General features: G+C 38.2%; 1 protein-coding gene across 4 annotated transcripts in view; it reads right to left on the reverse strand.

Annotated features, from left to right (window-relative positions):
• Positions 1-5623: 5623 nt before the first annotated feature.
• TANGO2 (transport and golgi organization 2 homolog) overlaps positions 5624-16971 on the reverse strand; it is a 27025-nt gene continuing 15677 nt past the window's right edge. For all 4 annotated transcript variants that reach the window (XM_033075460.2, XM_033075459.2, XM_033075461.2 and 1 more), the window contains 4 exons: positions 13540-13610; positions 12020-12173; positions 10202-10306; positions 5624-8440 (listed from right to left, as the gene is read on the reverse strand). In XM_033075460.2, the coding sequence (XP_032931351.1) occupies positions 8320-8440; positions 10202-10306; positions 12020-12173; positions 13540-13610 (451 nt within the window). In that variant the 3' untranslated portion in view covers positions 5624-8319. The remainder of the gene's footprint in view (positions 8441-10201; positions 10307-12019; positions 12174-13539; positions 13611-16971) is intronic.

A 16971-nucleotide genomic window follows, 5' to 3' on the forward strand; every position in this document is an offset into this window, starting at 1 on the left:
ACGCGCGAGACACCCGCCCTGACGGGCCGGGCCATGGCGGGGCGGGCGGATCCTTTGTGTGGCCGGGGCACCGTTCGGGCCTTTTCGCCCCGTGCGGACCGGCTACAAAAAAACAGCCACTTTTACCTGCAAACGCTGTTTTGTATCTACAAGCAGCAAACCTACAGCATTATTGCTTCAAAACAGAGTTACCTGAAAAGGATAAATCAAAGTAGGGCCATTGCTGCTGCTCTATGTACAGAACAAGTCCCAAATCTGACTGCAATGTTTAGACAGGATTCCTAAATAATTATTGAAAACATCTTACACAATTTCTGTAAAATTACTTCTGAAGTGTTAATAAACATTTGCTGTCCTAATTTGCTCTATTATTTTATAATTTGTGAGCAATATAGAGCTTTTATTGATATACTTACAGGGTTGCTGCTTTTGTCCCTCACTGGTTTGAAATCAGACACAAAATATTGTGATAATGGATCCTGGTTTCGTCACCAACAGTATGTGTGTTTGTTTAATGTATAACTTCAGGACATGAGAATCTTTTTCTAGTATTTCACTGATCTCATGTCTTTGAGGTCCCCAAATACTGCTATGAAAGAGAACTAATATTTTAATAAAACTTTATAACTTATTCAGAAGACTGCTGTTAGGTCTTTCCATCTTTGTGTTAGTCTGGCTGGACCAACACATCTAATGAGAGGGTGATAATTTGCACATAATGTCATGGTACTGTGTCAACACAAAGATCAGGTTACTGAAACTGCTTTAAGTCATTGCAAGCTGCCTTCAAAAACTGAACACAGTTTCTACTAAAAGCAGTTTCTAATTCTTAATTCCTCATAACAGGCTTTTGCACGCAAGCCATTATTTTAGTGATTTTTAAATTATTACTGCTGTTATTAATGCTAAAACAAAACACTTCAGAATGTGCATTCAATAAACACCCACGGTTTGCAAAGCAGCCGCTCACGTCACATTTCAACTGTCAAAGCTGAGGAAAAAGATCTCACAATTGAGTAAATAGCTGGAGTTGATGCTGGCATTTGCTGTGTCAGGTCACCTCAAATTGCTAACACTGGGATGGAAGATCGTCCCTCTCAAAGGGCCTATCAAAATACAAGTGTTTTGACTCATTGGCATCCCATCAATGTGACTGCATAAATGAACTATTGCAGCAAGACCTCATACTTCAGAAAACAGGTTAAAATTTTAATGTGTGCGTGAACAGCAGTGCTTCAGTTAGGATCGGATGAGGCACACACAGATCTCTGCATATAGTTGGAGAATCAAAATGCTTGCAATGCTTCAAAAATGAAAAAATAACCAGTTTTAGTTTTTCCCTTGTGCATCTGTTTTCAGATAATCATAATACTATGTCTTAAACTAATGGTGCAACAGCTGATTCTTTGAGACACCAATACTGCAGGGAAATAGACTTCTAACTTTTAATAAACAAAAGAATAATAATCCATTAACAAAACAATGTTTTCATTAAAAAATGCTCAAATTGTGGTAAATTTTTAATTTTTAAATTCTTAAGTTTTAAAATTATAAATTTTTAAATTTTTAAATTTTTGATGCAACCTCTGGAGAATTAAATCTGATCCGATCTGCTCTAATAAGATGCAAAATTCACCTGAAAATTTTCCTCACCTGGACCTCTGATGGAAGACTTGTCAAATATGCACAAAAATCTTCAGCTTTTGAATTAGAAGTGTACAGATCCACCTGCATGGTGGAATCAGGATTAACCATAATACCCTGAAGTGACATTATCAACAAAAAACCAGTTCCTAAAGACAAGGAAATTTTCACATACATGATACCGAAGGCTGGACAGAAACTACTGCTGTCAACACAAAATACAGCAATCAAGCCTACAAAGACAAAACTAGGAGCTTCCCATAAAGTTAACTGGCTGCATTCATCAGAATGAAAATTAGGTGGAGCCAGTGGCTTTTTCATGTTCTTCCTATGTCAGTAACTGCAGCACATACTGTGCTGTTCCAGCAGCAAAAGCTGCTGCAAGACACGTTTTGCTCAGCCTGCATTACTTTTACTTCAGTAAAGTAAGTTGCACTGCAGCTTTTTACATCTCTTTGGGCATTGGTAAACTGGTATTTGCTTGCATTACATGTCTTTGTCTTTCACTTTTTGCTGCAATCTGTTCTCCTCAATCTAATCTCTGTCAGACATCACTTCACAGCCATGGAAGGACGTCAAAAGGACCCCATGAGCAATCTCAGATCAGTTCTCAAATGTCAAAAGAGGTGGTTGATTGCTACAAAAAATAATCAAAGTAGGCACATTCATTGGCTCAACGATGTCACAGAATTACTAATCTTGCTCTTGCCATTCACATATTCAACATAAACTAAATTGTGTTGTCTACAGAATCACATATGACTTCTGATTTTCCTGTTAGGAACTCTTCAGCCAAATGGTTCTCCCAAGCTTCAGAATACTGGCAGAATTTTCCCAATAATGCAGACGTTTTTCTAAAGACAATATTGCTTAAAGTGGGCTATGATGTCTAAGAGGTCAAATCAGAAGTAGCAGTTTTACACTGAAATCTGGAAATTAAAATAAGAAAAAATAAGGCCAAAACCAAGTGACCTTCACATCAGGAACTGGGCTGCACAAAGCCATTCAGAAGAAACATTCTGTTCAATTGCCAGTTGCACCTGGGCTGGTGCTACCCTACAGTGACTGAGGCTTCCCTTACTTGCATTCCTAAATACACTCAATTTATCTAGGGGGAATATTAGAGAAAAATAAATAATATCTGACACAGAATAGTAATTTTCATACTTTGCTTTCTATAGGCCCTGTCATCCAAACAGTTCAGAATATTTTGCTGAAATAGGCAATATTTTTCTGCTCTTTATAAACTTAGAAGAAAAAGAATCTTTGAGGCAGCCTCATGGCTGTTTGCACATTATGCATCTCCACCAGTTAAACCACCCCTGCAAGTCAATCTTAGTCACTTCAGAGAGTTGTGGTAGTATTGCACTGACATCTGTTTCAGACATCCTGGTTTCTCCCCAGCTGCTGTTGCATGGCAGTTTTTCTTGTGAGCCATTATACATAGTGATGTTTGTAACTCAAAACTCTGGTAACAAAGCACACTTGGTTGGACACACTTTGTGTGAACTACAGCTAAGAAGCTGCTGCTGCTGCAATCCCTTAGCCTGGACTCCTCCCTAGACTGCTGGCAGCACACAGACATGAATCAGGAGTGTAATCTTTGGCTATCAAAAATCCAGGTGTAGTTGCACTTATATGAGCAAAACCATAAATGTCAGTACCTTTGTTTTCCCCGACAGAGGCCAGATAAATTACAGTTCTGAAAGCACAGTTGTGCTGCTAGTGTTGGTTTTTATGCAACTGCCATCCTGGGATTGCTTTGCCAGTCTAAACTTATGCACATTACAACAGAGAGAACTCAGACTTGACTGGCACAATATACTGCTAAAGAAAATAGAAAAATCTGCAACTGCCATATTGCAAAGACAGTGATACAACACATCAAGAAGTACAGCAGGCCAACATATGAAGATTTATGCAACAAAACAATTGGTACAGAGATCTTAATCTTCATGTGGGGTGCACTTCAGACAATTTTGCTCAGGTTAAACCTGTTGGAGAACACTTGGTGCATTCCTCCAGCACACTGACCTGCTCTGTTCCATCTGAAACCAGCCTAGACCCTGTGACCTGAGGCTGCCCTGAAATGTGAGCCAAGGCACAGTAAACAGGAACTATCAGGAAAACCATGTAAGGGCACTGATCAAACCAGAGTGATAATGCAGACCCATGTGTAATTGAGAGGACAGTTAATTCCTCTCTAAATGCCAGTCATTCCAGTGGGACATGAGAAACAGGAGATGGATCATGCATCAGACTAAGATGTGGCTTTACATAGTTATTTTGAGTAGCTACTGACAGCAGAGATAGTATAGAGAGAAAAAAAACCCTAGCTTTCTCATTCACCTTTGTCTTGGAAAAGTACATTCTTTAACAAAGGCAAAAACCTCAATCATTGAACACTAATTATAATGTTGTACCACAGAAAGAGACACTACTGGCCCCATGTACTTTCCAATTAATTATTTAACATATCTTAATTAACTTCTGAAAAATGATGTGGTTTTCTCCACTGAACAGAAGCAAGCAATGTGTTTACCTGGTCTGGCAAGTTACTGACCAAGGCTGGCTCTGTGTGTCAGGTGAGACACTGATGGAAAACACTCCTGCACCACCAGAGGGAAAAGTTCAAAGGCACCCGAGTGCCTTGGCAGGCACTGTTGTTCTTGGAGGCCTCATAAAGAACAAGATCAAAACCAGAACATCATTGTGTGTTCTCTGCTTTCCCCTTCCTCTCTCCATCCTCTAATCTGCATTTAGCTTTCTAGTACAAAGACACAAAAATTTAATGTGCATCAGCAGAAATACTGTTTTTTTCTCATTCATGTTGTGTATGACTTATACATTGTAATTTTTCTGTTATCCTGCTTAATATTACAATATTTACTATTTCTCCCTCATCTGTAATGCTAAATTCAGTGCTTATGTCTTCTGTTTTAAAAGATACGGTGAATTTGAGCATATGAATATGGTGGAGTTTTTTTCATTCAGCTTCTAAGTTCTTGATACACAATGCTACAGAGATTATATATAAATATATGAAATATATTCAACATTTCTTCACTCTGTTCACCTTAACCTGCATTTCCCAGGATGAGTCATACTGATGGGTTTTGTAATTCTCACAGTTCATGCCTCTCCAGCTGATTGCAGTACCGATTCTATCTTCAGCAAGTCAAGACTATTTCCTAGATCCTCAGAAGCTATCAACAAGACTTCTCTGCAGAAAATGAATCAGATGAAGAACATCAGCCATGTCCTGTTACATCAATCTGAATGAAATAAAACTAACTCCTAGTAGCTAATATTCCACATAACTAGGAATGCTTGCTAAGCCATAAATGTGCATTAAGTTCTACAGGCTAAAATTGAAATGTAAGATACTTTAATTATTGCCTTATTACTGCTTAGTATTTCATAGATTTATTTCAAAATTACTTATTTCCTTATGATATTATGAAAACAGTGTTCAAAGTCTTATCAATATTTTATCTTAATTATTTAGTTTGGTGTATTTCCTTTGCAACAACAAATATCAATTAAGCTTTGAACACAGTGAGGACCTCCAAAGGCCCAACTCCTCCTCTGCTCTGCTCAGGTGTGCTTTACTAAGCTACTACAAGGGACATGAAACAATTTCACCTGCACTGCAGGGGCCAGTAAAGCAGAACATTAATGCAGGCTCTACTCAGGGTAAAAGGAGAGTCTCAGGTCTGCCAAGGATCCAGACTTTTTCCAGTGAACCTGGATTCCCATCTTCCAGTAGCATTTTGTGAGGCTCCACCCTTCCCTAAGGAAGCATTGATTTTGTTCTTTTCTACCTGTCAAATATTTTCCAATTTCTTACCTGTATAAGACAACCATGCAATAGCACAGAATTAAAACACCCACAACACAAAAACCACAGAAAAAATACAGCACACTTAAAATGGAATTAAGTACCAGAAATAGAAGTTAAATTACAACTCCTTCACTGTTAATATGGCATTAGAGATTTTACTTCATTGTATCACACAAAGTTACAAGCAAATGAACAAAAACGTGCAAAAATGCACAGTCTACTAATGTAACAAAGACTGGTCACCAACTTGACTTTATTCTGATTCCAGTTTTGAACACACATGTAAACAACAATTATGATACAATTTTAAGCAAAAAACACCATAACTGAGGTTTTACACATTTTAAAATTTCTTCCATTACCATTCCAATAGAAAAAAAATCAGGAAACAAAAATCTCTTGCAAATGTATGACTTCGAAGAGATGATATGTATAAGCAAACTTAGTAAAATACCATGCACTACTTTTCTATATGCACTTTTTTCCTTTATATCCTTTAAAATTGGTATTTAAAATTCCCTTTTATTATTAAAAATACTTTTATAAAAATAAAACACTTCCTTTGTTAACTGTAGGTACAGTCCAGTGGATTCATTGCAACTCTAATTTGCACAGAGTAGATCATGCACTTCACAAATACTGATCACTTCTGTGGACAAGCACCACAGCAGTCCTGATCCTGTTTCCACTGAAGCCAATGACAAAACTCTCACAAGCTTCCAAATAATTTAAAAAACTCACTTTATTACTATTCTGATGTGATAAAAAACAACATCCAAGGTTTGGGCTCTTTCCTGTTTATTTTAAGGGTAGAAAAAGCAAATCCCAGATTTAGAATTTTGATTCAAGCATATCAAAATACATGGTTATAATCCATATTTACATCTAAGCTGTGACTCACCTTTCTTTGCCTGTATGTAAAAACTAAGAACAAATTTTCATTATTACAGGACTGCTATAAAACCTGAAGTTTAAAAATGCTTTTACTATGATATTGCACGCAAGTATTTTGCTTGCCTTTACAATAATGTCTTCAAAGAGAATGTCAGAGCAAGCTGTTGAGGCAGGGCTTTGTTTCTAGGTATGCATGTGTCAAACTCAAATTTGAGACAGCTTTAGCTACTTCTTTGTACCTAAAAATAACAGATAATGTTTTTATCCATACAAATACAGGGTTTAAGAAGTCATAAAAAAATTAAAAAGGCTGACCATTTCCTGCGGCTCAGAAGGACAGTCTGGAAGGCTTTGAGTTCTAAACCATGTACAACCCAACATGATTTTGACCACTCAAGGTGGTCAAAAAGTCAATTGTGTAGAACTCAATCCACAGCCTGTGACTAGTCATGTAAGCAGTCCTGGTATCTAGAAGCTATTTAAATATGCAAATATAAAGAAGAGATTTGACTAAATGCTGCTTTAGCATCTCCTGACTATTACAAATCTGGGAATGGCCTTTCACAGTACTTCACCTCAATGGAAAGTCTCATTTACTGCTGCCTCCATTACAAACACACACACACACACACGTGAAAAAGTCCAAACACACCAGCTTGAGTACAGAAACACAGCTGCACATCTTCCAAAGAATATCAAAAATTATCAAAAATCTGGCTACTTTGCAATAATTAATTCAAATCAGAGGCATGTGAAAATACAGTCAGACTACCTAAAGGAAAAAAAATAGTGGTGATCCACTACTAACCTAATATTCAGTATTCAAAAAAAGTCAAAACAGAACACCAATAGAAACAAAATTAGCACAGGGTTTTCAGATATCCTGATAGTAGCTAGAATCTTCCATTACCTACACTGGCACTGAATAATTGAAAAAAGCATGCATTTAAATAGCTTTTTAATTCACAGGTGTTAGAACATAGGAAGTACCTCTTAATACCCAACTTTTTCAGCAATATAAGACTGCAACAGTGTCACCTTACAACACATAGCTATTTTTACTAAAAATTTATGAGTAGTCACTCCAGGCTGTAACACATTATACCAATAAAGAAATGAATCAAAAATTTTGTATGTACAAAACAGCTGGTACATGAAAACCTCATCTTCAGCTTCTGTTTGCAAACAGATACCTATTCCTTACCTGCTTGCTGGGGAAGAAAATCACAAAACAATATTGCTAATTAGACTATCAGGAAACAGGATGTCACAGCACAAATAGTTTTATTCAGGTCAAAGATAAGCAAGTCTTGATTCTCTGATCAAATTTTAGAAATAAGATCTATTGCTGTACTATCTCTAGAAAAACAAATATAAAGAATTCCCCTTCTCTGCCCTCCCCAGGCAGACCATTGCACCATGGCACTGAAAAGCTCAAATTAGACTAAAGCACTTAATACTACCAGGATAACATACATTCATTTAATGCACATTGGCAACAGCTGTACAATCTTAACAGCATATGTTGAAGGTAAAGCAAAGTTTGGTAAAACTTTTACACAGAACAATAAAAGCAGCAAATGTTTTCCCATCTTGAGAACTAAAAACAAGTTTAAGTCTACTTATAATATCTTTAAAAAACCAACACACACAAAAAAGCAATGACTTTGTCTTGGACCAAGATGGCCTTGCCCTGAAAGCAGGGTGGTATTAAATAAAATATTTCTGATTATAAGTTGCTACTTCATGTAAAAACAGCATCTTCATCTGCTTTTCTCCAAAGCATTTGTGAGCTTGATAGAGTATGCTACCAGTTTATTTAAACTTTTGCTTTCCTTGCTATTTTTAGCTTATGGAGGCTGGCACAAAACATTTACTAGAGCTTAATGGCTTGTTCTCTCATTGCTATTATTACAAACCATTCATGTGGAAAGTTGTTAACTGTGCAGTTTGAATTCATAGGTGCTTGTTTCCCACTGGTTGACATCAGCATTGATCATGTTGCGCTCGGTGAACGTGACGCGTCCCTGGGAATCGATGAGCACCACCGTGTTCGTCCTGCAACAGCACAGCAGCACAAGGTTACACCTGGGCTCCATCATAAAACCTCCCAGGCTGCCATCCCTCATTCCCAAAGGTTTTAACCCTTTTATTTTTCCTGAGCACATCATCATCACACGAGCAGGGCAGTAATCATTCTAGCAAGTTCAAATGGGCATTTTCAGTCCATTCGGTCACTCCACTGCACTGATTCCCTGCTGCACTTGCAGCAGCTGACACACAAATCTGCTCATTGCAGAGAGTACAGTAAAAGCTTAAACTGAGTACAAAGTGCTCCTCCCTTCAGGAAGAAGTAACATAAAACTAAGTTTTTCTTCACAGCCTATATGTACCCATAAGGATTATTCATATCAACAGTACTCTCTTCATTCCTCTCTTTCAAATCAATTGTCCATTAAGATTTAAACATTGTTAATTATTATCACAGGACACTGATACATGATCACAGAGAAAAGCTTCTCTCTCTAGGAACCTTCCATAGAGGAAACCTGTTTTCATGAAAAGCAGATGCCAGTTATGCAACTATTGCACTTTGCCCTGGCTAAGCTGTCATTTCTCTGTGGACACTGCAGCATCCTTCCACAGAGGGATGACTGACAGTGGGAATTTTCCACCATCCTGATCTGGTGGCCTTTCCCAAGTCACTTAATAGCTGTTCACTCATATAAAAAAGCACTTAATTTCCTTATAAGAAAGGGAGGCCCAGTTAACCACCTCTATTCACTAAGCCCTGTTGCTAAGGGAAAGGTAAGTGTGAGCATACAATTATAGCAGTAGGGAGACTTGAAATGTGTGCTAATTCACCAGTAGAAGGTCAGTATTTCTACCAAGTTATCCCTGTTTCCTTTGAAATGGCTGACTCCAACCTGTGAAGCAAGAGGAGGAAGGTGCTTTGTTGCCATGTTAAGTCTTCATTATCCCATATTTAAAATGTTCTTTTGACAGACTTAAAGAAACCACTGCAAATACTGAGTATCTCTCTCAGAATACCAGCTTAAAATGCCTGCAGCAGTGAGCACTCTGCTTATCAACTCCCACCTCTGCAGAGGAAATACCATGGCTGACCATGCTACAGACCTATCTGACAAAATTACTGCCAGACTTTTAGAGTACAAATTCCCTACCAGCAGGAACAGGATTCACCAGCAATTCCCACTGAAGATTAAACGAAGATTTGCATTGCATTATTCTATTCTTCTTGCAGGTGAGGTGGAACAGTCAGAGTAGAGAGTAAGAATATCTCAGCAAAAACAGCAGCAACAGTTAGGGGAGACGTGGAAATACAGGTTCTTCTGAACAAGAGCAATAGGTTTTAATGTATGAAAATGGCAGATCCATTTTACCATGCCATGTCTAAGGAAAACTCTGATTTAGAAATGCAGACGACACAATTCCTGCTCGTGGAAGAGAAATGTGTTCTGGGGGATCTGATAAGATCAAAAAGTTAAAGGTGCTCAGATCTGCTACTACACTGGGGAACCAGGAGAACCGTTATTATCTTGTCTGGGACAAGTTAAAGCTGTGCCGTGCTCTCCATCAAAGATAAACCACAGAGTGAGCTTCAAATGCTCTTCCAGCAGCAAATCCCAGACACTCAAATACAGACCAAGGAAATACATTACTGAATTATACCAGATTAGTATCTGTAAAAAAAAATTAAAGCAGTCACTATAAAACTTAAACTTACAAATGCACAGTTTTGGTTTGAGATATGCCTTGACCCAGTACACATCTATTTCTGGCTATACAATTTTTTACCTTGTTCCGTAACCTGGGCAACGAACACACAAAGCTGCATACTTGTTCAGTATGGGACGGATATAGTCCTTCCCTTGGTCTTCAATTGCAGGGTCTGGTAATTGACTGGAAAAAGTAGAAAGTAGTTACAAAATTTTTTTTTCCAATATGAACACATTCATCTCTCTTGATCTGGAAGGAGTTCCAGGACATCTCTGAGATCACAGTCAAAGGCAGGGCTGAAGCAGAGGAGAGGGCATAAAGGACAAAAACCCATCAGGAAAGAATGGAACTCTATGATTAAACCAACCGCTGTACCCACTAAATTCCTGTAATATGCAAACATGAAAAGCTCACAAAGTAATATGAAACAGGCTATTTTAACAAAGTTCAAAGCTGGTGCATATCCACATGTTCATATTTATTATGAAAAGATCATTTCATCTTGAAGTGTGATTTGGAAAGATTACAGGCTTAGTTTTAAATATTGCTTTTTGTAAGTAAATATTTCTCTTTTATAGTCAGATGCTTTCAGATGAGATCAAATGGAATTACTGAACATTAAGGGAAGATAATTTGACTATATTGTATCTTATACCTTTGTCTTTTTACTAGTAGAAAGTATAAAGTCTAACAATTTTTTTTTAAAAATCACTTGATGTGATAGATGAAAAAGCTATTAAGACATCTTAGCAGACTCCCCAATTACTACTCATTGCTCAGACGTGTGAGTTCTTATATAAAACTTTATTTTGAACCACTGAAAAATGCCATATTCATGAATGCTGGCATTAAAACTTGCTGTTAAGTTTGGGAAATGGGATCTATATACCAGAAACAGCTTTGCTTCAACTCTAATCACTTCTCAGACAGATAAATGTCAAGGTGAACATGAAAGTTACCAGATGGTGAGCAATGATATGAGTTTAGACCACAGCACCTCCTCTACCCTATGTCTGCACACTTAAGTGGTATCAACTTCCTTGCCTTCTGAACATCCAGCTGATGGGCTCAGGTTGACTGTGCAACCAGTTGTGAGTGCAGAAACCTTCCTTACATCTCAAACTCATTGCTTGGGGACTTCCTTGACTGGAACTTCCTTGACTGAATTCCTACAGCTGAATTGTACTAACATTTCCTTATCTCCTTCCCCCACTTAGCCTGGAACAACTGCACTTTTGAGGAAGGCAGCTGGTGGTACTTTGAAGTGTTGCTTCTCCTTCTCCACCCTATGTCTACACTCTGAGCAGCAACACAGAACAGTAAAACCCACTAACACAAACCTGCTCACCCCCCATGAGGGTGCTGAGGCCTGGCAGAGGTTACCCAGAGAAGCTGTGGGTGTCCCATCCCTGGAAGTGTTCAAAGCAGTCTGGATGAGTCTCTGAGCAACCTGGGCTAGTGGACAGTGTCCCTGTCCATGACAGAGGTTGCACCAGACTTTAAGGTCCCTTCTCATCCAAATCATTTAATGATCTATGTAAATAAGTGCTTTCTTTAAGTGCAGTAACCAAACCTGTGAGAGTCTCCAAAAAGCTGACAGCAAGCAGCTTGTACATCCTCAGTCATGCACTCATTGTCCTTACTAAGAGAAGTGCAATCTTTAAAAAAAAAGAGCAAAGTGAAACCAGTGCACAGCTGATGAGGTCTAAGACTGCAGTAGCCTTAATTGTGTCTCCTGCTTAAAAATCAATACTGTTGAAAGTCAGGCTCTGTGAGAGCACTACTTTCAATTAATATCAAGGTAAAGTGCTTTTTTCCTTCAAAACAGTTTCTGTATGCATTTTTTTTAAATTAGTCATATTGTATTTGAGTAAATTCCAGCTATCACGTTCTTACGGCTCTTGATTATTCATCACTGTAAGAAGCTCCTTCACCAAGTCTTCTTTGGTAAGCTCTTCACTTCTCTTGACCACCTCTGCAAAAAGCTGCTTCCCATATTGAAGTTTCTTCCAAGGTGTATCCAGCAAAGAATTACTCAATCCATATATTCCTACACACAGACACACACAAAAAAGCCCAATTTAATTGGAAACTGAATTCTGGTGATTTCAGCTGTCATTACAGATTTAAAAAATTTAATGAAGTCTAAGTGACTCCCCAGCTCACCTTTACCTGCAGGTGTGCCATAAACACACAAGCCCCATTACTGGACATAAGAATACAGCAGGCTCCCATCTTATGCTGGGCTGTGCTTAAGCACTCCCCTGTGCTAATGCTCAGTACTTGGTTTTAGTTGTATAATAATAATAATAATATAGTTGTCTAATTCATAGCTACAGCAGTTAGTTTAAATTTCTGGTTTGCTAAACCATGAAGGCACAACAAAATTTTGTAATTTCTGCAATCTAGTCTTGTCCAGTGTAGGGATAATAATCGTAAGTTATCTTTGCCTCTGATTTTACTCTAGAAAAACACTTCAAAGCATCATTGGATGACAAGAAGGACCCTTCTCTTTAGAGGCACCCTCTCACCACAGTCCAGACGAGAGATTACCAAACATCCTCTCCCTCTAAAGGCAGCCACGTACACAAGAGTCTGTTGTCTAAGCACAGGAACCAGAACCATCTTTGGTACAGTCTGCAGATACCTAGAATTTGTGACTCACTTTCTCATTATGACATAGCCAAATTTAAAAAAAAAATTATATAAAAATTTGTTTTATGTTTGTGGCTGTACAAAATCTAACAGTTGTTTCCAAGAATTTATGCTGTAATTTCTACAATAACAATTTGCCTACTGGCAGCCACATTCTGACCATTAACCTAAGATGGCAAAGTAAGGCTCTGCCATCAACTGTTACCAATCAGCTACACTGCTGAGAGCCTTCTGTGTGTCCTGGTTCCATTTAAACTGCCTTCTTGATGGTGACTTCTGGAGCATTGCTCTCTGCAGCTAGCTAGCAAAGAACTAGATTTAAAATATTTTTCAATCAATCCACCAGATAAGACAGATGTTGTTTGTGTTTTTTTTTTTTTTTAAGCCAACTCTCCCTGGGGGAGCACAGTCATACTGTGACCTTCAAACTGCTGGATAAGGGGAGTTAGGGTCAGATTCTTTGAAAATTCCATTTCTCAAGACAGACTTGTGTCCTTCTGCCATGGTTACCTAAGCAGTATTCCACTAACTGCACTGCAGGTGGGTACACTGACATGGATAGAAACTTTTAATGAACTATTGATTCTTTACTGAAGTTATTAACAACAACTTATATGATTTCAAGGACATTTAGCAATATTTTCTTTTAAAGAATGCAAAGAAAAGTCAATGAAGACAAACAATGCTTAGGTAGCTAAATTACTAGAACATTACACAGCTAAAGAAAAAGTAATATTCAGACTATTCTGAAGAAAACCTACCAGCATTTAGGAAAACAGGTTCTGGTTCTCCTTTGTTTCCATAGTAGCAAATTACATCTCCTTTGGTGGTACTGCAAAATATAAATACAAATTTCTCCTTGAAAAGCCATCAGCTTCTATATTTGATTATGCTTTAATTTCATGCAATCTTTGAGCACAGTAAGATGCTTCTCCCACTGTTACTCCTATGATACCAGACACTGATGAATTTTATTACCTTCCTCCTCTCAAAACACTGCATTAGCTGCACCATTATCAAGAAGTACCATTATCATTTTTAAACATAACAGCAATAAAATTCAGTAAAACCCCGTAACTTCTGCATGGAAGTAGCCAGGCTTAATGACAAAAACCTGTATGGTTTTAATTCACTGGAGATTTAGTTGCTTGGGAGAAGGAGGCAAGTGAAAACAAAGGAGCTGTCCATCACACCAGGTACCCTTTTCCCCATCACCTCTCCTGAATCCTTCCTGCATTCTAAACCACTGACTGCTCTGGGCCACTTTAGATGGCAGAAGTGCATTTCAGGCCACTTCCAGCAATGCTGCAGGGCATAGTTGGGTCCTTTGTGCATTTCTTGGGTGTTTTCAGATCACTGTAGTCATTGAATCTCTCTAATTGTAGACACTAACTGCAGCACTCATTCTCCTCTGTGCACAGAGTGCAGGAAGGGTCTTGCACAAGGTTCAGAGACAGCTTCCAACGTTGCAAACAACTTTTATTTGACAGAGATGGTATCAGCATATCCAAACAGCAAGGATTTAAACAGTCACACTGATACTGACAACACAAACACCAAATCCACTGATAAGGGAAAAAACAACAGAAAGAAAGTCATCAATAAGCCTTGTGTGTCCTGTGGGAAATGGATTGCCATTAGATGGCTCACTCTCAACATCCCTCAATCAGCTGACATGGAATAGTGATTCCTCAGATTTTTTTTTTTTTTTAATTTGCCAGAATAAAGCAATGAGATCTAATTCTGTATTTCTCCCTAGTGATTTACCTGGTCACAGTTACCAACAAACACATTCTGACCATAGTTCAGTTTTTAATTTGTCTCCCAAGCTCCAGCTCCTTAGACAGCAGATAAGTTTCCAAACAGAAAAAAACCCCACAAACAAACAAACAAAACCCAAACACAAAACTTGCAGTAAAGATTGAATTTGGATTAAGTAGCATTAAATATAATACAGAGAGAAGCCATTTCCAACTCCTCATTTTTTTTCCTAAGATAAAAAGGAGTATCTCTGTGCTGATGCAAATCAGAGTATATAGAATGCAATCTCATTAATGATGTACTGAAACTTAAATTGCTCTGCATAACTTAGCATCCGCTACTCAAACCTTAATAACAAGCAAAGCAGTCTTGATTTAGCTGTTTATATTCTTCTTGAAAAGCCATTATGAAAGACATTCTACAGTGTCCTTTGCAAGACAGCCAAATGAAGAAGGAAATATTAACTTATTAATTATAGAAGTCAGAGGAGTCAAGAAGAGGAATATAAAAAAAGCCCACATAAAGCAAAAATAGAAGTGCCTTTCTCTATGCACTGCTCTTCCTCCTCCCAAACCCATAAGAGCTTTCTGACACCACACAGAAAGATGATCAGGTTTTTCAGCACAGGTAGAAGACAGCATATTGTGTACTCTATTTCTATTGCTAAATATCATATAAGAAGACCTTAGTTGCTCAATTCACAATTTATCGACTGTTAAAAGAAATGAGTAATTTTTCTGGACTTTCCTCTAGTGGCTTAAAAGACATCTATTTTCTTTATCTTTTTCTTCTCATCCTTAAGATCCTTGTTCAAATTTATTTATGTCAAGACTTACTGACCACCTGAACTCTCCGCAGACAACAGCCCACCTCGAGTTTTTTTATTTAAGACATCAGAAATCACAAACTATTGTGGCGGTGCATTAACTACTGTCTTTTCACATTCCTGCTGTAGAAGGTCTGTGAAAAGATCAAAGTAATTGTTATAACCTGAAGTCTCATAAGACAGTGTTAGATGGAGAGGTGAACAACTGGAACACAAGACAAGGCCTGTAACAACGCCTCTCATAGATGAGACTGCATGGTAAGTAAGCTGGCACTGCTGACTTCCTTTAGAATGGCTTTTCTCATGAAAGAATATAATCCCCTAGCATCTCTTCAAGATTTCTGTCACTGACCAATTCAGCAACAAGATCCCCTGGAGTTTATCAAGAAGACAGGGAATACATACAAACTGCAGGGTCACTCATTCAGGACATCTGTATTTTATGGCACGCACACTCCCCCAGATGAGTGTTTTCACTTACCTCAACTGCAGCACTGCCACTGCTTCTATCAAAGGAAGGCTAAAGCCTCCCAAGAGATTTCTGAAATGGGGATACTTTCAAAATTTAGTTCACTGTGCCAGTCAGCTACGCTTTCTTTTATCATTTGGCTCTGCCTATTCCCTTCCTACTGTTTACAGGTACTTAGTACTGAACATCAAAGCAGAATCCAAGATGAAAAAAAATCACTGTAAGCTTGATCACAGCAATAGCCTTAAAACCCTGGCCCATACTTAAGATTCCTTTCCCTCCCACCCTTACAAGTATAGATACCAATTTCACTGCAGAAGTAATGAAGGCATCATTAAAGTGATGACAATAGGACCCAATAGACATTTTTAAATCCCAGCCATAGCTGACAGCAGAAAGAAACTATAATTATGCTCTTAGATACATCATTCTGTCAAAAAAATGTAAGCAATAATAAATGTTCTAGGAAATATTCTAGGCAGCACAAATGTCAGTAGTAAAAGAAGCTTCACAGCAGCATGAAAGCCATACAGAGTTTGCCATAACCACTTCTTAAAGTTGATGAAACATAAGCAATGTCATTCTGCACTCCTGCCCTGCTTCAACTTCAAGGTTTCCAACAAAAACTCAGAATGAAAGAAAAAGGAAAGAAGTAGTGAGGCAGCAGAGCTGCACAGAGTGTGGTTATCACCAAGTGATCACTCCCCTGGGCACTGAGCTCTACTCTGCTACAGCCAAGGACACTGGATTCTTTAATGAATAATCTCTGCATGTATTTTCTGTGCAAGGACGAAAGAGGAAACTGCCAGGGACACTGAGATGCTATACAACACTGAAAAGCTGTACAGTAGTTTCCAATAAGTAGTATGGTTCACAGATTCATTTTTTTTTCTTCAATGTTCACGAGCTAATCAGGTATTTTTTTCTGTTCTCAAGCTAAAAATAAGCCTTCAACTATAAAGCCCAAACATGTACCACCTACTGTCAAATAAAATGGTGAAAAGAATTCTGCTGGATACTCACAGCAGACAAAGTCTGCCTTAAAACACTACTCCGATTTTGGTGTCAGTGTCTAAACATTTCTTTGGTGCTGTCCTAATAGTTTGGGCCAGGCAGAAGCTGAGACCAGAGGAAAGA

The sequence above is a fragment of the Catharus ustulatus genome, chromosome 18 (genome assembly GCF_009819885.2).
Source record: "Catharus ustulatus isolate bCatUst1 chromosome 18, bCatUst1.pri.v2, whole genome shotgun sequence".
Taxonomy (NCBI): domain Eukaryota; kingdom Metazoa; phylum Chordata; class Aves; order Passeriformes; family Turdidae; genus Catharus; species Catharus ustulatus.